The sequence below is a fragment of the Vulpes vulpes genome, chromosome 15 (genome assembly GCF_048418805.1).
Source record: "Vulpes vulpes isolate BD-2025 chromosome 15, VulVul3, whole genome shotgun sequence".
In the NCBI taxonomy this organism is placed as follows: domain Eukaryota; kingdom Metazoa; phylum Chordata; class Mammalia; order Carnivora; family Canidae; genus Vulpes; species Vulpes vulpes.
This window is the reverse complement of record NC_132794.1, coordinates 59,581,089-59,605,167: the sequence shown is the minus strand read 5'-3', so window position 1 is coordinate 59,605,167 and position 24,079 is coordinate 59,581,089. Positions and strand designations below refer to the sequence as shown.

The window sequence follows — 24,079 nt, the reverse complement described above, 5'->3', positions numbered from 1 at the left end:
TTTTAAGAGTGTATATTTTTGCATAGAAGGACTCCCAAAATTCTCATGATGAACATAGACTCTATGCTCAGCATCATGATGCAAAATATATAAAATGATGGACTTCTTTGGAAAGGAAACACTTTCATTACTACTGTCATATATCAGAAAATTGCCTTTCTTTTCTTTTCTTTTTTTTTTTTTTAGATGGATGGTTGAATTTACCATGTGGGAACAAATCCTCCTGGTCCTTGATCAATCGCTTGTCCAAATAGGAAAACTGTAATCGCCTTTCTCATGAATGTTCCCAAACAAAAAGTACATTTTTTAATGCAACAAATAGGTCTAATAAATTGTACCCTCACAGAAAATGTTTTGTGGTAAAAAGGAGAGAGCACTTGTAATAAGCAGGAGGTACCTTAGAGGACTGGGAAGTTCAGTATTAATGTTCAGATTATTTACCAGCATAATAGATTCAGCCTCCTTCTTATGATGAGAAATACACAAGAAGAAAATTTAATAATGTACATCCAGACTCTCTGGCTTAATACACAGTTCCCAAATCCATCTGCTCCAAATCCATCTTCAAAGAAATGGGAGTATGCTTAAAAGAAACCAGGCAATCTCTACTAAAAACAGGAAGATTATAAGGTTACCTGGGGATTTGGCTAAGCAAAAGGAGTCTTTAAATATCAAAAGAAACTGAGCTTTGATTTTTTTTTTCTGATCAAATCATATCTAGGAAAGCCCACAGAAATTAAGCAGTTTTGTCCTTTCCCAAATTTGCAAATGTCCTTACTAGGTAGACAGGATATCCGTTTCTTCTTTGAAGCTGAGTTCCCTAACCTTGTGTTTTTAAAATTAAGGGAAATACTTCTGAGGTAAGTTTGACATGTGTAGTTCTAGGTTTTGTTGTTGTTGCTTGGTTAGTTTTCTCCATCCCCTGAAGCAAAGTTTCAAGATAATAGGTAAATACTACTGATTCAACATGCAACCAACTTAAATTTGAAGATATAGTTGGTTATTCATCAACTCTTTTTTAAAAATTATGTTATTCATTGGCCAGCAATAGGAGTCAAATTATAATTCAATTACAGGACGATCAATTGGAAACTATGGTAGAAAAAAACTCTCTGAAAGTTATATTTCAACACCTAACAGAACAATGTCAGTACTCTGAAATTTCTCCAAATTATTATAAATAATCAATTTAAAACACTTACAAGGTAAAATAGATACCTACACCAGCTTAATCTTTCAAGTTCCATTTTTTATGCTTTTGGCAATTGTGAACTTTTTTTTTTTTTAAGATTTATTTATTTGAGGGAGAGAGAGATTGAGAGAGAGAATGTGTGTGAATGAGGGGTGGGAGAGAGAGAGAGAGAGAATCCCAAGCAGACTCTCCGCTGAATGTGGAGTCCTATGCTGGGCTGGATTAAGACCCAGAGACTATGACCTGAGCTAAAACCAAGAGTAGGACGTTTCACTGACAGCCACCCAGGAGCCCTGGCAATTGCGAACTTCTGACATGAAGAAATGTGCCAGGAGAAGTTGAGAATAAAGAGCTTCTACTTCTGATTCACTCAATTAAAAATATGTACAGAGTTTCTATCATGCACCTAGAATTTTTAATAAGGCAGTAATAAAACATATAGCTATTGTATTCAAGATAGCAATTTAAAATCTTTGAACTGAATTCAAGCACCTCTCTAAGTGACACCAGTCTATTATCTCTCTCAAACTAGATTACACGTGTAATTATAATATTTGCATTTTGGTATAAAATGAGTATATGCATAGTTTTCTATAAAAGCTGTTTCAATAACTAATGATCATCAATTAATAATAAATGAAGAGATCATATTTATGTTTGTAGTCAAATTTTTTTAGGAGTTATCCAACTGTCAAACAACAGAAATATTTTTTATTCTGGTGAGATGCTAAAACTTGTACTATCAAAGCAAAATTGCACTGGACATAATGAAATAGGCCAGGAAAATTTTATTCAAGGGTGTGCAATAGGGAAGAGAAATCAGAATTCAGTCCAAACTCAACTCCACTGAAATAACAGATGGGGATATTTTTAAGGGCTGAATTGGAAGGGGGATGAAGTGGAGGTTTTAAGAACTGGAGTTGGGGGAATCCTAGTTACCTGTGTTTGCTAATTGGCATTAACCAAAGAAAAGATACATTTTCTCTTGTACTCATGCCCTGAAATAGTATTACAACTTGGAGAAAGGCACCTGTCCAAGTTAGGCTCCTAACCCCTACCCTGCCCCACCTACAGAGACTGGGACCAGGGGCCTATACTCCTCCTTGATGATTGTATTTGAGAGAGATGCCTCCCAGGTCCTTGAGAAAGCTACTCCTGGGTTGTAAAACTGACAAGAGGCTTTCGAAAAATTTATAATTCAAAGAATTTACCATTACAAGTTTTCTAAAGTAAATGCTATAAGAAAAGGGAGGTCAGGGACCCCTGGGTTTAACCCTTCTGGATTCTGTAAGGGTCAAGGTGAGAGGGAGGTTAGGGGCCTAGAGGCAAGAAAGAGTCTGTAAAGTTTTATCAAGATGAGGGAAATGTTAAGGCCATCTCGGTCAGTACTCAAAAGCTGAAAGAAATATTTAACAAATAAAAATATCAATATCAAATCAAACGTATAACCAGAAGTAGATATGATATAGTTGGTCCTTGAACAATACAGGGGTTAGAGTCACTGACTCCTGCACAGTCAAAAATCCACATATAACTTTTGACCCTAAAAAACTTAACCACAAGCCTACAATTGATTGGGAGCCTTATTTACCAGTCATATCAATAGTCATAAACACATATTTTGTGTGTTTGATGTATATGTGCCCTTAGAATAAGCTAGAGAAAATCTCAGAAAATCATAAGGAAGAGAAATACGTTTACAGTACTGTAAAAAAAAACTATAATCTAGAAGTAGACCCTCAATGGGTCAACTACATAATCTACTGCATTTTGTTATCATCAAAGTGCATTTCTCAATTTATTACCAAAATAAAAGACATTTTCCCCTCTTATGCCTGTCTGCCTTGCTCTCACTCTTTAGACCAAAAGTTAGCCAGCTAAGGCCATAGCCAAGCCCAGCCTATTGTTTTTGTATGTGTGTTGTTTTTCTTTTTGCTTTTGTTTTTGTCAGTATATGGCTATGCCCATTTGTTTACTTAATATCTATGGCTGTTTTTGCACTTGGAGTGCAGGTTGAGCAGTTGTGACAGAGACTATAGGCTCCACAAAGCTAAAAATACTTACTGTAAGGCCCTTTGTAATTATGAGTTCACATGCAGGTCACTTGATACCAAGGAAGTATCCAAAAGTATTTTATTGTTACTGTTTACTTAGGTTAAAGGCAAGAGAAAAATACAAGTGATAAAATGAATGAAGGATGATTCTTCTCTTTTAAACTGTCATACAGTTATCCTTTTTCTATATTAATATGATTATGCTTCTCAGAATATAGGAAGCATGGCAAAGAAGTAATGTGACATCAGCTCATAGAGATATTTTGGGATAAATTTAACTTGATCATTTCTTTTATTGGTGCTATTTCCAGAAGCAGTCTTCTTGTTGCTGTTGTTTGGTTGTTGTCGTTTTTAACATAGCTTCCTTCTCGCAGAATAGTTCATTTATTTTAGACTGTTAATCATAGTTGCATTTTTACTGTGCTCAAATCTGATACTAGGTAGTCTGAATTATAGCCACTGACATGGGACAGGGGAGATGACAAAGTCACAGACTCCATTATGGCTGCCCAATTACAAAATAGGTTGCCTGAAAAGCAATATGCTGTTGCTGCATGCAAATAAGCAGAGGGATGATGACCACAGTAATGGATGCAGCAATAGGGTTTCTGATTTGGAGAGAGGTTCAACTACATGACCTCTAACTATCTTTTTACCTCTATAATCTCTAAGTCTTCATTATTTAGATTTAGGACACTCTGTCAACCAAAAAAGCATACAATCCATAAAAAAATCTAAATGTAGTCTTACATATTCTGCTCTAGAATTATAATTAGTGATTAAATGCTAAGAACAGTAAACTTGGAAGAAGAGCATTGATTTTGGTCCAATCCACATCCATCATTCAGATGGTTGCAAATGACTCATGATCTGGGTCTGCATCTTTGATTGACATGAAAATATGATCCGATCGTTAATATGAAAGTACAGTTTTCTAATATATATACACATAAGTAGTTTACATATTATATATGGTATATAACTGAACAGGATGCATTTATACACTTAGACTAGGTTTCAAACAGTATACTGTGGGCAAGGTACAACCCAATTCTAAACCCTTACTGAAACTCCTCAGTAAAGGTCTGTATGAGTCATTTCTATAGAACCACATTTACTGGGGCACCTGGGTGGCTCAGCAGTTGAGCGTCTGCCTTCGGCCCAGGGCATGATCCCGGAGACCTAGGATCGAGTCCCATGGCAGGCTCCCTGCATGGAGCCTGCTTCTCCCTCTGCCTGTGCCTCTGCCTCTCTCTGTGTGTCTCTCATGAATAAATAAATAAAATCTTAAAAAAAAAAAGAACCACGTTTACTGCAGAATGTATGTTCTCAATAAATCTTAGTTTTGCTGAATTAGCAGCACTGATAGAAATACAGAAAGGAAGAATATATCCTATGGTTTGGGTCAAGACACTGTAATGGCTTTGGATATATCTCTGACATTAACAGACTGTGAAGTTGGACAGTGCACTTCAATCATCAGGTTTTAGTTTTCTCAGATATCAAGTAGGGCATTAGTTCTCAAACTCAAAGTTTATGAGACGCATCAGGGGGACTGATTAAAACACAGATCACTGGGACCCACTTTGAGAATTTCTGACTCAGTAGGTTTGGGGTAGGTAGGATAGAGATTTTACAATTTTAAGTTCCAAGGTATTGCTAACACTATTTCCCAATAGAGAACACTCTAAGAACAAAGTAAGGTTGGGGAAGATGGTAGTAGTGAATTGCCAAATCCTTAACACTTTAGAGTTGTGTGAGAGAGCAGCCAGCATAAATAGGTTCATTCATATGTAACTGACTTTATAATTAAAATTTCATTTGAATTAGAAGAATGGAGATGAATGCTTTTCTCACATTTTCTTTAGATTTCAACAGAGATTTTTGAATATGTACATGTTCTAGAGTACTTACGTCATAGCTTGATAAATGGATTCAATCCCATAACGCATGGCAAATTCATCGACTATTTCTTGGGAAGCATCATCAAAGAAAACTTTCCAGGCTTCCTCCCCTTTGACCTCTGGGATTTTCACTCCACCATTAGACTTCACTTCAGTCAAGTAATGGAACAGATTCTAAAAGTAAGTGGTTTTCAATTGTTCAGTAATTCCTCAGAATAGGCCAGAAATATGTAAATGTAACTCTCGGTAATTTATATTTGCATTGTGATTGCATCTAATGTTTCATCAGCATATAGAAGCAATAGGAATATATTGGATTTTTATTCTAACTCACCTCATATTTATGCAAATTGGTTTTATTTCTGCCTAGGCATACAAAGAATCAATGATTCAAATGTTTCATATTTATCAATTCATTGTAGTAGGACGTTTTTGCATTTCTACATGCTAGAACCTATTTTGCACTCATGGGCTCTGAGAAAATTATAGGGCCCTTGGATGAGTAATGTGTTTTTAGCTATGTTAATACAGAATTTTAGTGTGTAAAGGGCTTTGACTGTGAAATGGTAGGAGTCAGGACAATGAATTGAGATTAAAAGTGAATGAGAAGTTTGTAATGAAATAAAAATCACTACATACAATTTCTTGTTTAGGAATATTGGGAAGTATTGAGAAATAACAAGTTTGGGAACTGCTACATGGATACAGCCTGGGTCCTTTCTTAGGTTTTATTCTTTTTGGTTCTTGGACTAGCAGAAAAGGATTCTAAAAAGCAAAGAATAATGCTGTTCCTCTGATCCCAAATATTCTCTGCCCAAACTGAAAGACCAGAGTTGGCTCTCCATCTCGCCAGCTCAGGGAGTTCACTGATTTGAAAACTGAACCACCTTTTCTAAAGGAAAAATATCACTGGCTAAATTGGAGTCAGGAAATTAAGTCTAGGTCCTATATCTAATTATGTGCAATGTGCATATGATTTAAATACTGTTCCCCTTTCCTCCTTTAGTAAAACGGAAGTGCAAATAATTCCACATATACATTTTCATAGATACATTTAGGGAAAATTGTATGCAAAGAGCATATATTCTCTGTTATCTTTTTCTATTTTGGGAAGAGACTTTCTTCTTTATACCTCTCTGAACATGGGGAAAGGTACATTCTTCAGCTTTACTTCATATTTTCTGATACATACGACAAGTGTCATTTGTATCAAAGAGAAAGGCTTTGTGGACAACTCTAAGGTCTGAGATGCAAAGCATTCAATAGAAACCCAAGATTATATTTCTCAGTATATCTACACTGAGGTGAATCTGCCCTTTGGATTCAAATTGGGTAGTCTCAAACACTAAGCCAACCAAGCCCTACTTTTGGGGTGAATATATTCTCTACTATCCTCGATAGTAAGGACATTTTGATGCTCTCCATTCCCAACATGTTTGTGGAATCAGTAATTAAAATGGAGGATGGTTCAGTATGTATGAAGCTCTTAGTTACTCTAGAAAAAGAAAAAACAAGCAATCATTGCTTTTACACTGGCTACCAAAAACCATTGATGCAATATCAATATTTTTGTATTTCTAATACTCCCAACTATATCTTCAATAAAATCTGAACACTAACTCACTGTTCTCAAAAATAATATTTGGATACGTTCCTGCATTACTAACATACTATATGTTTAATGCTTCCAAAATATTTGTCATGACTTATTTTTTTAACAAATGCCTTTGATGTTTTTCTTCCTCCTCAGTCTACTTATTCATCACCATCTTACTGCCATTTTTGTTAATACCTGCCTCATGTGTCTGTTCTGACTCTCAGTAGAAGACATCTGCTCACTCTTCAGAGAGCAATACCTAGGCTGTATGATATCACATGCTATATTACAGGATCAGAACTCTAGGAACACCTGTACAAACCTAATTCAATTATACTTCTAAACCAAAAGCTTGTTGTATGATCCATAAAGACCTATTTCTTTTCTAGATTTTATTATTAATAGAATTCAATTCACTTACCTCATGTAAACATGTATATTGCATATGATATGGGGCAACCTTCTCCTCTCCTTTTATTTCCACATTGATTTTCAATCTAATGGCTCCAGACACAGCTGACTTATCTGTCCGTTTCTCTGATACAACAAAAAAAGTAATTGGTCATTTTTGAAAATACCATATTTCTCATAGAATTTCTCAAAAGCTTTAAAAAAGGCTTACATTGCTAAAAGCCACTTTTCTAGATCAGGTTTGATTATTAACTAGCCATTAAGACCCTGGTAAACACATTTTAAAATAATGTGCCTATTGTGTCACTAATCCTCAAATTGCATTACAGATACTCCAAACGAAAAAGCTTCATCAAGAGACCTTGCCATTCTGATACAAATTTATGTGTACTTGATCAGTTTATCAATGAAATTGCTCAGGCAATTAAAAGAAAGATAACTTAAAAATACAATTACCCAGAAAACTATTTTATCTAAAAGCTTCTCACTTCTCTAACTCACTTCTCTTTCTATGCTTGAAAAGAGGAGTCAAAGCTCTAACAATGATAACAACAAAAATTGTTCATAGTTTTCTTTACCAGTGATTCTTAAAGACCTACAGTCTATGGCCTGGGTTTACTAACGTGTTGAATTAACTGTATATTTGGACAAAATCAATATGTAGTCAATTCAATCAAATAATGTATATGTATGTTCAGTATGAACTAATAAGTAGTTTTAAAAGAAAAAAAAGCATAATCACTAAGTCCCTAGAATTTGAATGTACATAGGGGACTCACATTTGATATCTGCTTCATAGATGACATAAAGAAGCAACCTGACCCATTTCACAAATAAAACACAAGGAGGTAGAGTGACAGAGAAGGTGGTAAAAACTTATTGACCCTCTTCTAAGTATAACTGTATTTATAGTCATAAAAGATGCAGTTAAATCATGAAGTCTGCTTTCTTCTTGTGGAATGTCTGCTGATGCTTCATTGTTATATTTGATAGTCATTATGTTCTAAGATTATCCCCTGAGGAGTGCCAGGATCCTGAGAGTTTCTCCTATTGGCTGGGAGATAGTTGATTCCCAACAAATATTAAAGTTCTCTGCTGGGGCCAGAAAAAAAATAAAATGCAAGTCCTGGGATCTTCTTGTCACAGATCTCTGTCCAAAGTCCCAGGGAGCATTACTGGTTCTTTGATTTTAACTATCATCATCCCCATAGATCTATGGGACACAGGCCTCACTTAGATGACCAGAGCTTTTGGCCAAGTCCTCCTCTGTGTGGTGGAATGAATTCTATGTGATAAAGGACAAAACACTATAAAAAGAGTACAAATATGGTATCTATATGGGTTTAACCTACTGAGGGATTTTATACAAATCTAAAACTGGTCCTTCCCAGTCTCCCTTCTTCTCTCCTCTTTCCCCTAAAACTCCCAATATCAGCAAAGAGAGTGCAAACATAAAAACTGTTGGTGAGCAGGGAAATATTTCCCCGTCCTGTTGCATCATATTTTCCTCCCCATAATGGAAGGATCATTTCAGCATAAGAGCTGAATAGCTGATTTGTACTGATTTTACTAATAGCTCATTCAATCTTCTTGGCAAACTGAATATACTCACATCAAAAAACATTTGTCAGGAAGCAAAGAACATCAAAAGAATTGTTCTTTTGTCAAAAGAATGATTTAAGGAATTTCTGTTTTGAATTCTAACTGCCTTAATTCAAGGACACGCTAACATACTACTACTACAAAAAAAAGTCTGTAAGTGACCCACTTTAAACACAATTTATGATATTGCACAGAGCTAATGGTCTGAAATTTACTCTTACCTAACATCTCTGTTTTCATATAGAAAGTTGTCTCATAGTATAAACAAGATATAGGAGAATGATCACTATAACTGAACTAAAAACTGCATCAATAATGTAGAGGCCCCAATTTTCTTTAAGGAAAATTTCTTTAAAATATATTTTGATATTGGATTCTCAGTGTAGTTTAAATCATTTGTTTCTAAGTAAATTATATATCTTTCCTTCTTTCAAATTACTGTATAATTTAGAGTTTAATTAATTCTGTGACTTTATCCGTTTACTTTGTCAAATACATTATTTGAAGTATGTGGGTTTTCAAAAAGCTAAAAGCATTTTTTAATTTGCTACAATATATTGATATCCTAAAATGGAAACTCTTCGTAATCCTGGGACTGGGTAAACACTTCCATGATTTACAATTGGCCCTTAGAATTTAATTAAAACATTTCAGATGACATGACTAAAAGAATTTGGCAATTATCAGTTTGTTCTCTGTATTTATAGATCTGATTCTGGTTTTTGTTTACTTATTTGTTTTGTATTTTAGATTCCACATATGAGTGAATGGGGTTGGAGGAATGGGCAAAATAGGTGAAGGGGAGTGTGAGAAACAGGCTTTCAGTTATGGAATAAGTAACGGGAATAAAAAGTACAGCATAGGGAATATAGTAAAAAATATTGTAATAGTGTTGCATGGTGATGGATGGTAGTTATACCTGTGTGACCATAGCTTAACATAGAGATTTGAGTCACTATGTTGTACACCTGAAACTAAAGGAACATTGTATATCAACTACACGCAAATATACTTTTAAGAAGATGTTTTGGGTCATGTCTATAGAAACTGAGCTGAAAAAAAAGAAACTGAACTGATCCACATATATTTACTATTATTAAATCAGCACTGAAGATTCTAGATTATTTTTCAATTACTGTAAAAGTCAAAATAAAACATTTAATTCTTGATTTCATAATAAAATTTCATTTAAAAAGTCATGCCAACTAAAGATATTCTCAATATCTTCATCACCAGAGTAAACATAAGTCCACATATATATGGCTTTGGACCTAAATCCTACTTTTATATCATCATTCAAAAGATATTCAAAATATACTTTTCCTTTATTGCTAAAATTTCATTAATGGACCAAAAGGAAATATGTCAAACAGCATAAAGGCATATGTTATTTTTTTCCTACACATTTGGCAAAGTTTTTGAAACTATACAAAGAATGGGGTATTTTTCTCCTAAAAGACACCCAGTTGATTTTTGAAAGGTTTTCTCTTTTCATGTCAAATTTACCAACATCTTTCAATAATACTGAGTTTGAATAACTATTTCAGCAGAATGTGGTAGAAAGACATTATTTTGACTTATATGGTAATACAACAAAGGCCACAGATATTCTGACATTTTATTTAACTATTTTTCAAGTAAATTTAAAAATAGTCACCTAGGTTGTACCAGACATCCATCTCTCCACTCAGGGTCCTCACTTCTACAATTGTTTGTCCCAAAAAATCATCTGACTCCTTTTTGAAATGTTGTTTGACTCTGGATTTAATGTCATCATCTTCATCCCACACTCTGACTTTGATACGATCTGTGGAGTTGTGGCATTCACTGAAAGTAAATGTGGATAAGTTAACAAACATTGGTAATTGCTCTAAATGGCATTTGGTGTTAGCAACCTATTCTAAATCTGTCTAACCCAGAAAGGCATAGTATACTATCTAATCAATGAGAGTTCCCACTGATCCTTTCTATCTATAGGATGTTACAGGTGTCAGGGATATTGAAAAATGTTGTATTAGTTAAGCAATGTTAATAAGGGATAACCATACCCTATTCCTTCATATTTCCTTTTACTGAACTGTATATAATCAAATATGGGTCAAAAATCTTTAGTGTATTTTCTCTTTGATATATTTCCTATTTGCAATGGTTATCTAGAGCAACGTAGCCATACTCAGAAAATACTGCACCATAAACATAAAGCTAATTTTATTGCTATGGATGTCACAGAGTGTAAAAGATAATGCAGTTATGTGCTAGTACTTAATAAACTAAAAATCTTAGTAAGTATGTAAGATACTGTTAAATCAATTAGAATTAGAACAAAATCCTTTTTAAAAAAAAAGATTTTATTTATTCATGAGAGACGGGGTGGGGGATTGGGGGGGGGGCAGAAACACAGGGAGAGGGAAAAGCAGGCTCCTTGCAGGGGATCCGACATGGGACTTGATCCCGGGTCTCCAGGATTACACCCTGGGCCGAAGGTGGTGCTAAACCGCTGAGCCACACAGGCTGCCCGAACAAAATCCTTCTGTTTTTAAGAATAAACTGCACACATTAATTCATTTCTCATTTTCAATTTTTCTCCACCTACTCTTGTTGAAGCCACACATACTATGTTAGTATTGCCCACACCTATTATGGTGTTTCCTGACCTTGTAGCTTTTGTATACATTCTGCTCCATGCTTCTCTGCATGCTAATCAATCATTCTTTAAGCATCGGGTCATCACCTGTTCTTTTTTTTTTTTTTTTTTTTTTGTAGCTATTGAGACAGTTAGGAAGATCAATGATGAGCTCTAATTTGCTCTGAACATTCATTCACTCTAGTATAAGGATCTTCAACATGGGGTCAGTGGATGAATTCAGAACATCCAAAATATATAAAGAAGTTGTAAAACCCAATACCCCAAAACCAAATAATCCAGTTAAATGGGCAGAAGACATGAACATTTTTCCCAAGGAAGCCATAAAGATAGCTAACAGACACACACACAAAAAGATGTTCGACATCACTTATGATTAAGAAAATAAAAATAAAAACTACGATGATATATCACCTTACACCAGTTCAAATGGCTAAAATTAACAACACAGAAAACCACAGATGTTGGTGAGGATGCAGAGAGAGGGGAACCCTCTTACACTGCTAGCAGGAATGCAAACTCATGCGGCCACTCTGGGAAACAGTGTGGAGGTTCCTCCAAAAGTTAAAAATAGAACTACCCTATGATCCAGCAATTGCATATGCAGAAGAATGAAACTGGACCTCTTTCTTACACCATACACACACGCCAAAAAAATTCAAAATGGATGAAAGACCTAAATGTGAACGGGAATCCATCAAAATCCTAGAGGAGAACAAGGAACAACCCCTTTAACCTCACCTACAGCAACTTCTCACTAGACATGTCTCCAGAGGCAAGGGAAACAAAAGCAAAAATGAACTACTGGGACTTCATTAGGATAAAAAGCTTTTGCACAGCAAAGGAAACAATCAACAAAACTAATAGGCAGTCTATGGAATGGGAGAAGATATTTGAAAATGACAAATCATATGAAGGGCTAGTATCCAAAATCTATAAAGAACTTAAATGTAATCCCCTCCCTCCAAAATAGTCCAGTTAAGAAATGGGCAGAAGACATGAACAGAAGCTTCTTCAAAGATGACATACAAATGGCCAACAGACAACATGAAAAAATGCTCAATATCACTTGGCATCAGGGAAATACAAATTAAAACCACAATGAGATACCATCTCACACCAGTCAAAAAAGTCTAAAATGAACTACAGAAGAAACAACAGATGTTGGCAAGGATGCGGAGAAATGGGAATCCTCTTACACTGCTAGTGGGAAATTAAACTGGTGCAGTTTACTCTGGGAAAGAGTATGGAGTTTCCTCAAAAAGTTAAAAAGAGAGATACCCTTCAACCCAGAAAATGCACTACTAGCTATTTATCCAAAGGATACAAACACAGTGATTTGAAGGGGTACACACACCTCAGTGTTTATAGCAGCAATGTCCACAATAGCCAAAATATGGAAAAAGCCCAGATGTCTATCATGAGATACATGGATAAAGAAATGTGGTATGTGAGTGTGTGTGTGTGTGTGTGTATATATATATATATATATATACATAAATATATATATATAATGATACTGATATATACTAATACTATATATATAGAGTGTATGTATATATATGTGGTGTGTGAGTATATATATATTTATATATACTGATACTATATATATATAGTGTATATGTATGTGTGTGTGTGTATATATATATATATATATATACACCATGGAATATTATTCATCTATCAAAAAGAATGAAATCTTGTCATTTGTGATGATGTGGATGGAACTAGAGGATATTTTGCTAAGTGAATTAAGTCAGAAAGAAAGATACCATACGGTTTTACTCACATTTGGAATTTAAGAAACAAAACAGATGAATGTAGGGGAAAGGAAGGAAAAATAAAATAATATAAAAACACAGAAAGAGGCAAACTATAAGAGACTCTGAACTACAGAAAACCACCTGAGTGTTGTTGGAAGGAAGTGGGGCAGATGGGCTAAATGGGAGATGGGCATTAAGGGAAGGTACTTGTTGGGATGAGCACTGGGTGTTATATGCAACTGATGAATCACTAAGTTCTACACCTGAAACTAGTATTACACTGTATGTTAACTGGAATTTAAGTAAAAACTTGAAAAAAGGAAAAAATAAAATAACTTCATTTTAATTTTCCTTCAATTATGAATATAAACAATAAACAACAGCTGTATTATGAGTACCTGGAAGATTTTGTCACCACTAATACTAAGATATTTATATTATTATCATTGTTATGAAAGTTGTAGTATTTGTAACTATCACTGTACTAAAAATATTCTTCAAAATAATTGATTTTACTGTCAATTCTACATATTTTATTTTAGGCATTTACAAATATATGATTTTGAAAAGTGTCTATGGTTCTCACCAGATTGCCAAATGAATTTATGGCATAAAAAATACTTAAGAACTATTGACAGAGTTCTCTCTCTCCCATTAACCTATGAGACAAGAATAATACAGCACATTTAAGAATAAAGTTTGCAATATGACATGACAATGTGAAAATTAAAGCCCCACTATTTCTATGCAATGCAAGAGCTTTCTACATAGAGTGCTTTGGCAATTTGTGGGATTTTTTAAAAATTACTTTTATTTTTTTGTTCTTATAAACATTTAGGGGCACTAGTGACATTAGGTGAGGTAGGCCAGGGATTTGGACACCTTACCATCTACTAGACAGCCTACCTGATTTGAAATGATGCAAAGGCATTAATAACAATGCAAAATGCATTGAAAATTCAGTTTGGGACTTTTTTTTTACATAAAAACATTAACTCTTTTGCATATTTTAAGATATTGAAGTTTCTTAGAAAATAGCTAATATCTAAATCACTAATCAAAGGAAACTTTGGGGGATCCCTGGGTGGCGCAGCGGTTTGGCGCCTGCCTTTGGCCCAGGGCGTGATCCTGGAGACCCGGGATCGAATCCCACATCGGGCTCCCGGTGCATGGAGCCTGCTTCTCCCTCTGCCTGTGTCTCTGCCTCTCTCTCTCTCTCTATGTGACTATTATAAATAAATAAAATTTAAAAAAACAAAAACAAAAACAAAGGAAACTTTGGTTGTTGTTGCTGTTCAGAACTTTACTAAGAGCTGTTTTTCACTTTGAGAGATTATATTACCAATGTCAAAATCACTCCAAGTATTTGAATCAGTCTGCAGTTGAGAAACACATATATGTTAATTCTACCAATAGATGAAAGCATGTAACTACTAAATTATGTATCCCAGGGTAGTTGTTTACTCTTATATGTTAAAATATATGTCAGGGACGCCTGGGTGGCTCAGTGGTTTAGCGCCGCCTTCAGCCCAGGGCATGAGCCTGGAGACATGGGATGGAGTCCCACATCAGGGCTCCCTGCATGGAGCCTGCTTGCCCCTCTGCCTGTGTCTCTGCCTCTCTCTCTCTGTGTCTCTCATGAAAAAAATAAATAAAATCTTTAAAAAATAATAATAAAATAATAAAATATCAGATTTTTCTTTATATTATAGTTGGAACATTGTGCTAATTATTTTGAAATCATATTAATAGATGAAATTACATATTGTTTCAGCATAAAAAAGTTATCATGAATTACTTTATATAAAGGGGGTCATTAGGTCTAATAGGGTTGAAAACTACTAACTACTTCTACCTGACTTAGCCTCTTTGAATCTTGGCTTCTTTATCTATAAAATGGGGTTAATGTTAACTGTCTTAGAAGATATTTATAGAAATTAAGTGAAATAATATCTTACAGCAGTTAGTACAGTGACACACACTTAAGCATTTGATCTATAGTAGTCATTAATATAATGTCCTCACTACATAAGTTATTCTTGAAGTGAGGATCTAAGTTTGTTAATATCTCTATTCTTAACGCAATTTCTGGCATGCATCTAGTATTCAAAAAATATTTATTTAAAAATCTGCAAAGTTTTGCCAAAATAAAATTCTCTTTATTATATTTGAAGGAAAAATAATGTTATCATTCTTAGAAATATCATGCATATCAAAGAAATTCTACAATTTTGATAGCTATTTTATTATTAAAATGTGGTAGAAATAGTGGGGAAGGAAAAATAATCTACGACACTGTGTCCATCACAGCAAACAAAACCACTTTCAGCCAAGGAGAGCAATTAGAATAAATGACAGCACAACTGTCTCCTATCTAACTCAGAATTCCAAAGATAACACACCTGAAATTAGAGTAGTAAGGATATTGAGGTAGAGAGATTTTTGGTATTTAACCCAAAATTTTATTTAAAATTGCTTAGATTTTAATTTCTTTGCTGTCAAAAAGAAAAAAAGAAATCAACGTTGAAACAAAAAACCATCTCCCAGCCCATTTGCATTATTCTTAGAAAATGGAAAAACTTAGAATATCAATAAAAATAGTTAGCATTGCCATAAACTTAAAATGCAAAATAACACAAAATCAGAAATTAATCCTTTTTCTGTCACCTTTTGATAAATCACCAGAGTTCATGTAGGTCCTAGGAGACAGATACATGATGTAATTTTTACTTGCAAATAACAGGTGCAATAAATAGCAAACTCTAGATAATAAAGATTGGTAAATATTTCTAGAATCTATAATTTAATAAAATCAAAACATCCTGTCTAGTTTTTAGGAATATTTGAGGCCCTAGTTTTTGGTATAAATTTAAGGTGGAACTTATGTGTGTATATATATACACACACACACATATATACATACACACATACACACAAATAATAATCCACACAAGACAGTAATAACATATATATGTGTTTGTATATATAATATATGGATACATGTATAACTTTTCCTTGTAATTCATAAATGTATATGTTCACATACACATTGTGTGTTTCTATGTGTATGTATATACATATGTCAAATGGAGAGTGAGACAATACTGTAATAACTCTTTTCAAATTCCTATTAGAAATGACTCCTTTGTACCAGATGGAATTAAACCTTCCAAATACCTGCTCACATTTCCATTATTTTTTTCATTAATTTGGTTTATATTTTTGGTTATGCCATCAAGAGTTCATTTCTTCACCCATATACCTATCTACTCATTCACCCACTTAGCAGTTATTTTTTGAGCACCCATTAACATACAGACAAGATCAAGACTTTGTGAGGTTCTATAATTCAACCAACCATACGCTTCCTTTTTTAATGTCAAAATTAAGTGCATGTGATATTAATGGATTTAGAACAAATATAATCAATAATGTGCCCTGGTTCTTGTGATTTTACTGAAAGGAATTTGAATATCTCTATTTCTCATTGATTCTGTTTTTCCATTTCTTAAATAAATTTTTAAATTTAGAATAATTATAGAGTTAGAGAGTATAGAGTTGGAGAGACATTGTAAAGACATAAGAGTCCCTGCAGGTCTCCCAGCCAGATTCCTTTATTATTAACATCTTACATTACTAACATTGGTTCTTTTTTTTCTCATAAAGATATGCCAGTTCTTACTTTATCTTTCCCAAAGAGCTTTTTGTAAGGAATATTTAAAAATAGACAATGTTTGCTATTATGTATCAGGTTTAAGCTGTCAGAAACATATTTTTATCTTTGCAGAGTAAAGACAGTAATGGGACTAGTATTGCAAATACTGGAAATGACATGAGGATTTTGCAATGCATATAAAACCAGAAAATTAGTTCAAGACAGTGTGGTGAAGAATCATCACATATGGATGCTCAGCATCTATGAACACCTCCTTCCATTTTGACTATATTCCTCCTTATGTTCCTCATCTTTTCAAGACTGAAGCTAGATAGCTCACATTCCCCGATTCCTTTGTAGTGACGGCCCAGAGATTTGACTTGCATTCAAGCAAGATCTGAACTCAAAATTCAACAGAGTGAAGCAGCAGTTCTATTCTGAGAATTTGCTCTTTTGGCAACAGTGGTGGTGGAGCCTTTAGTATTTTGATGCAGAGTGTCTGCTATTTAGTCTTGAGTAGCAAAAGTATTGATTAATGATGGCAATGTTGTTTGCTCCAAAGAAACCCTGTGATATAATTGGACATTGTTTCTCTACAGCGGCTTCAAGGGCAGGCACTCTGACCTCTCCAAAAAGTCTTAAGCAACTAACAGTGTATGAAATAATCTTTTTCTGTACCAACTAATTAGAGTGAACTCTAGTTCATTTGGAACTAAGGATTTTAACAAATGTCATAACTTTGAAACAACAAAGGAGCTTCAATAGCAGGGCTTATGTGGAACTGACTATGGAGGACATGATGGGGGCAGAAAGCCAAGATTTAGTGGCCTCAGGCTAGAAAGCCAGTTCATTTCTAAGTGGGATAGCAGAACAGTTGGTCACACTGTCGCTTGCTATACCTTGGAACTCTGAGCACTTGCCAAGCAAAGCTTTATTATGTGAATGACTGGAATAAAATTTAGAATGTTTCCATATGTTTATTAAGTTTTGCTGCTTTCAGAAATGCACTGCAGTGGAGATGCACTCAAACTAAATCCAGACAGTCTGTAAGGAGACATGCAAGGGAGCACAGCTATGTCCAAAGAAGCTCACTCTGCTTGTGTTCTGTGATATAAATTGACTGAGGATATGATTATTTGGAATCCTGCAAGGTTGAGAAAAGCCAGCTGCCTCTGTATACAAAAGTGTAATATGCATGTAACAAGCTAGGATTTCTAAGGGCAACTTCAAAAAGGTAATCCTGGGTTTTTCAAACACTTTCCTTCAGGAAGTCTCTTAGGCAATGACAATGAAGGCATTTCAGTGGCAAAGATGAGATTGGGGTGTGGCATTCATTCACACCTTAGCATGCTTACTATTTTGCAGAAGCTGAGGCTACAAACATCAGGTCAAAAGAAATAAATGAGAACCGAGGATCCAGCAGTAGAGAAAGTTTTCAGGCTTATAAGGTTATTCATAAAATTGTCTTAAAGTCCAATTCCTGGAATCTTGGTAAATTTTCCAGGGAACAGTATTGTCAAATGCACCTCAGGCTTGCCACAGCTGTACTCAAAATAAATGCTCCCTCCCCCTACCTAAGAGGTAGGTGGTCGGCAGAGGGAGAGAGAGAGAATCCCAAGCTGACTCCAGGCCCAGCATGTGTGGCCGATGCAGGCCTCAATCCTGCAACCTTCAGATTATGACGAGCTGAAATCAAGAGTTGATGCTTAACCAGCTGAGCCACCCAGGCACCCCTAAATGTCTTATCTTAATGCTTCTTCTTGTCATCATCATCTTATAAGGAATGCTTCACTAATTTGTAGGTCATTCTCATGCAGGCGTCATGCTAATATTCTCTGTATTGTTCTGATTTTAATATAGGTCCTGCAAAGTGAGTACCTTTTAATTATTTTTAGAGCCCTCTTTCATTTGTTTTCACTCTCCAGAGTATCTGCTTAGAGTGAGGGCACTGACAAATTGGGCAAGGAAGGTCTCCCCAGACATAGAACCCAGGACCTGGAGGAAAATGGAGAGAAGAAATTCATCTGGAAAGTACAAGGGCCTGCAGATTGATTAGCCAAGTCACTGTGACTCCTGCTGCTAGGATCAGAAAGTCCTGAGTATACCTGTCTAGTTGGAGTCTATATTTACTAATGTACCAACAATGGTCATGTCTTTCCCACTTACCTGATTACTGAATGAGACTTTTAAATTGCTGTTACCCTATCTTCTTCACTCATCATAATAATACATTGGGAATTTTGGAAGATGACGACCTGTCTTTAATTTAGAGGTCCCACGATCACAAAGAACCAAACCTGGAGCTGATGGAGAAACTATCCAAAAATCATGGACTTCAAACTAAATGCAGTAACTAGATAAAATTTTGGAATGGCCTACCTGGGACCAGAGAGGATGAATTAATTTTATTTAAATTAAATATAGAGATAGGAAGGTTGTATAAAATGTTGAATAGTCAATGAGGTGGAAGGCAGCAGACACTGTAAATGTATTCATCAACAGCTTTTCAACCTCTCCTTTTCCTTTTCTACTTTTATGCAGTATTTCAGCCTTCCGTGTAACTGAACATGACCACTTGACATAATTCTGCTGATAAAATATATAAGCCAAAGTCTTCTAGTCTTATCTCTTATGTTTTCCTCTTTTATCTCTCTGCAATAAGGATAGAAGACAGCTTTCACTAAAGATATTAAAACAGGAAAATTAGAACAGAAAAGCTCTGTTCTTTGATGGAATAACTCAGTTACTATACTAGCTTATACCTGGAATTCTTATACCTGGAATTCTTGTTGAAGAAGTAAACTGCTTTTTATTAATAAAGAATTATGTCTTAATGTGAAAGTGAATGAAATTCTAATAAAACCAAGTAGGAAAATAATAAACTATGAAATTCATTTTGCTTGATTGTATATAAAATAATTTAAAATGTTTAATTTATGAGCTATTACTCTTTTTATACTTCCTGTGTTTTATGTCACAACTATTTAACATGTTTCATAAACCCTGAGTTTTATTAAAAAACAAAGTTTTGCATTTCAGGTGGGAAATGATAGGTTCACATAGGAAACAAAATTTGACAGCAAGAGAAATATCCTCATATATAAGAAAAAAATCTGTCATGTACAATAGAAAAAAAATAGTCCCATTAAATCTTCCTCTCCTAGATCATATTCTACTTGGTTAAGTTAGCTAACCAAGACTTTTGGGTTAGTTTACCAGTTTGTGAACCCGGCTTCTTTTTTTTTTTTTTAACAGTAGAAAATAAGATATTTTACTGCATGAACTCTTGATAAATAAAATAAATATTGTTAGAACCATTTGCATTCTAGTTTTCCTGTAGGTAAAAAGAATTCCCCTCTCAGAGAGTGGTTCATGTGTCTAATTTTATGTTTTTTTTACTGTTAAAGATAGGTTTTGTTTCCATAGAAATAAGAGAAGAAATAAAATATCTTATTTCTTCCCAAATTAAAGGAGAACATTTGCCTTCCCTAAAGGACTCAGGATTTTTGTGCGTGTCTGTGTTTTGTCTTTAATTCATAGGTACTGTAATCTGTATAGAACCAATTACTATTTGGCCAATTTCTTTTTGGCAGCCATCCAAATGACTAATTTCTTTATAATTATTTATTCCAACTTTACAAATGGTCTCAATGCAAATATTTTTGGATTTACAATTTCCTGTAGAAGGTCCAGTATCTATCTCCAATGATTAAAGCAAAAAGCAAAACAGGAAAACAAAAACAAAACAAAAATAAAACCCACGCCTTACCCAAGTTATCAGAGTTCAACCCATTCTGAGAAAGATTGCTTTACATTGAGAGATGCCCATAAATTCATAAGGTCCATAAAGCCAGAATTCGATGGAAAGAAAGAAGACCTTGCCCAAGTAATCATACTCTGATGGGAAGTCATTACTAATGTAGCATATTAACAGTTGTTGAAGAATGAAAACTGCACCTATAGTGAGATCTAATTAAGTAAAATATATCTTACGGGGCAACTCTGTCAGGAATTAAAGCCAAAAGGAAGTGATGTTACATTAAAAATCACATCTAAGCACCCAGGTGGCATCTGTCTTTGGCTCAGGTCGTGATCCTGGGGCCCTGGGATCAAGTCTCGTATTAGGCTCCTTCAGGGAACCTGCTTTTCCCTCCGTCTATGCCTCTCTCTCTGTGAATGAATCAATAAAATCTTTACCAAAAAATCATGTCTATTAAAATTATATAAAATTGTAGCCACACATTTTAAGTGAAACAAATGAGAATTCCAAATTTTAAATAGTATTGTACTGGGTTTGGTTAACACTGAGAGATTAAATACACATGAATAAATGCGTGTGTTTGTGTGTGTGTGCACACATTGAAACAAGCTATAAGGATATATACTGAAATGTAGGTGACAGAATTAGTAAAGATTTGCTATTTTATTCTTCATATTTATGTTACAACCTCAAACGAGTATTTTAAAATATCTAGTAATTGTAAATAATCCCATTTCAACTCAGGCTTCAAGGCAGAATATTGACTAAGAAAATCAGCAGCCAGAAACCGGTAAGAACCATCCTCAGGCAAAGCAGTAGCAGAGCTTTTTAAACAGTAATTAAATTCTCTAGTTACAGCTTAATTCCTTAAACTCTGACCCATCAAATGGAAATACTGCGAGACACTCAGTGTTCACATTTCCTTTTAGTGATTTATTATGAATTATGTAACCTACTTCCTTTGCCATATTGATGTTTCATTTGTTCCTGAATTAAGATCCCAACCCTATTCACCTTTGAATTCTATTACAGCAGATGAACAAACTCTAAGTTCAAAACCCAGGGACAGTGCATAGCAACTATTCCCACCTGTATTTTTAAGGACAATTTAGTTTTGGGTATCAGGATAAAAAAAAAAAAACACAGTCCCCAGTATTTCACTATTAAGTTTTCTCGAGGTTTTCCTTTATAGTAACTGGGCCATTATAAATTAATGACAAAGAAGATGGTAAAAACAAGAACAAGGTATCAATTATATTATTAGTGGCACTTTTGAAAAAGGACAGGAGGTGAGGAGGAATTCAGGCACTGGCATTTAAGGGCTGGCTGAAAGAAGACTTTGTACCGTAAGGGATCAGAGAACCAAAGGGCAAAGCAATTCCTTGTAAGACAGACATGTTTGCCTGCCCTGCCTTCAAGCCCCCCAATTAGATTATGAATACCTCAAAGTCTTATATTTTATCTTTATATCTAGTATTTTCTTCACAGAAAGTAATGTTGCAGAATTATTTTAATAGCCATCTTAAGAATTATTAAATACTATTAAAATTAGCATTAATCAAAATTAATGATGTTAAAATAATAAAGGTAAAAAAACCTTTCGATAAATACTTCAGTGTCCATTTTACTGTGAAATGAGAGACCACTTCCAAAGACAGAGATTAGGAGATCTATACAGTATCACTTATATGTGGAGTCTACAAAACCAAACTAGTAAAAAGAGAGTAAAATGATGACTATCAGAAGCTAGAGCTGAGAGAACAGGACAGGTTTTGTTTAAGGGCAAAAACTTGCACTTAGTAGATACATAAGGCCTGCAGAGCTAATGCACAGCATGGTGAATATAGATAACATTATAATAATCATCTAATATGCTGAGAGACTAGATCTTAATTATTCCCACCACAAAAAAAAAGAAATAATTATGTGATATGATAGAGGCACAATAGTAATATTACAATATATAAAGGTATCAAATTGAGGTTTTATACACCTTAAACTCATATGGTGTTATATCTCAGATATACTTCAAATAAAAATAGCAGGTAGAAAACTGGAGGAACAAATGGCTCTCAAAAATAGGAGAAATGTATAAGGTGTGTAAGAGCATGTATGCAAGATGTGTGTGGTTTCTATTCACCATTTCTTTGGTTGACCATATATTTTTTCAACTCTGACACATTCTTCATTGTGTTTCTTAGGACAAGGATTTCTTTTCCCTACTCCTCCACCAAATGAACATTTACCTGTCTTTCAAGACCCAGATAAAATATCACCTCTGAATGAAACTTCCCTGGGAGTTGGTTTTGTTTTTACTGTTTGTCATTTTTCAATCCCTAGTACCTATAGCAAGTAGATATTCAATATTGCTTATTAAAAAAATAAAGGAATTATCACATCATTCTTTTCTCTATGTTCTTACCAATACTTATTTATCTTTTTGATTTGCCATTCTGACAGGTGCAAGCTATATCTCATTGTGGTTTTGATTTATATTTCCCCGATGATTAGGGATGTTGAGTACCTTTCTTGTGTGTCTGTTGGCCATTTTCAGATCTTCTTTGGAAAATTGTCCATTCAAGTAGTCTGCTTACTTTTTTTTAACATGTGGGAGTTTTTTGGTGCAGAGGTTTATAAATTCTTTATATTTTGGATATAAGCTCTTATCAGATATATTATGTGCAAATATCTTATCCCATTCAGTAGGTTGCTTTTGTTGATAGTTTCTTTTGCTATGCAAAAGCTTTCTCTTTTGTGTTGGCAAGGATATGGAAGAAAAAGGAACCCTGTGTACTGTTGGTGGGAATGAAAACTGGTACCTCTACTGTGGAAAACAGTATGTAGGTTCCTCAAAAAATAAGAGATAGAAATACCATATGATACAATAATTCCACTACTGGGTATGTACACAAAGAAAACAAACAGTAATTCAAAAAAAATATATGTACCCCTGTGTTCACTGAAGCATTATTTATAATAGCCAAGATATGGAAACAACCTAAGTATTCACTGATAGATGAATGGAAAAGAGGTTATACACGTACACACACGCAAGCACACAAACACACTGGAATATTACATAGTCCTACAAAAGGATGAGATCATGCCATTTGAGATAACATGTATGGATGTAGAGGGTATTATGCTAAGTGAAATAAACTGGACTGAGGAAAACAAATACCATATGGTTCTACTCATATGTGGAATCTAAAAAACAAATGAATAAACAAACAAGAATCAGATATGTAAATACAGAGATCTGATGGCTGCTAGAGGAAGGGGGTGCGGGAAGACGAGCAAATGAGGAAGAGGAGTGGAAGTTTAAGGCTTCAGTTATGGAATGAAGAAGTCATGGGAATAAAAGGCCCAGTACAATACTACTGTAATAGCATTGTATGATGACAGATGGTAGCCACACTTCTGGTGGGCATAGCATAACATATAGAGTTGTTGAAATCACTATGTCGTACCCCTGAAATTAATGTAACATTGCATGT

The 24,079-nt window shown here is 34.5% G+C and overlaps 1 protein-coding gene and 1 non-coding gene across 2 annotated transcripts in view; both read right to left on the bottom strand.

Moving 5' to 3' along the window:
* Positions 1-24,079, bottom strand: part of UNC13C (unc-13 homolog C) — a 589,248-nt gene that overhangs the window by 280,821 nt on the left and 284,348 nt on the right. Inside the window, exons 13-15 of the mRNA XM_072738579.1 lie at positions 10,418-10,587; positions 7,169-7,284; positions 5,161-5,324 (exon numbers count right to left, since the gene is read on the bottom strand). Of these exons, the coding sequence (XP_072594680.1) occupies positions 5,161-5,324; positions 7,169-7,284; positions 10,418-10,587 (450 nt within the window). The remainder of the gene's footprint in view (positions 1-5,160; positions 5,325-7,168; positions 7,285-10,417; positions 10,588-24,079) is intronic.
* LOC112918437 (U6 spliceosomal RNA) lies at positions 18,595-18,700 on the bottom strand. The gene has a single exon (XR_003234689.1). It is a non-coding gene; the product is annotated as a U6 spliceosomal RNA (small nuclear RNA).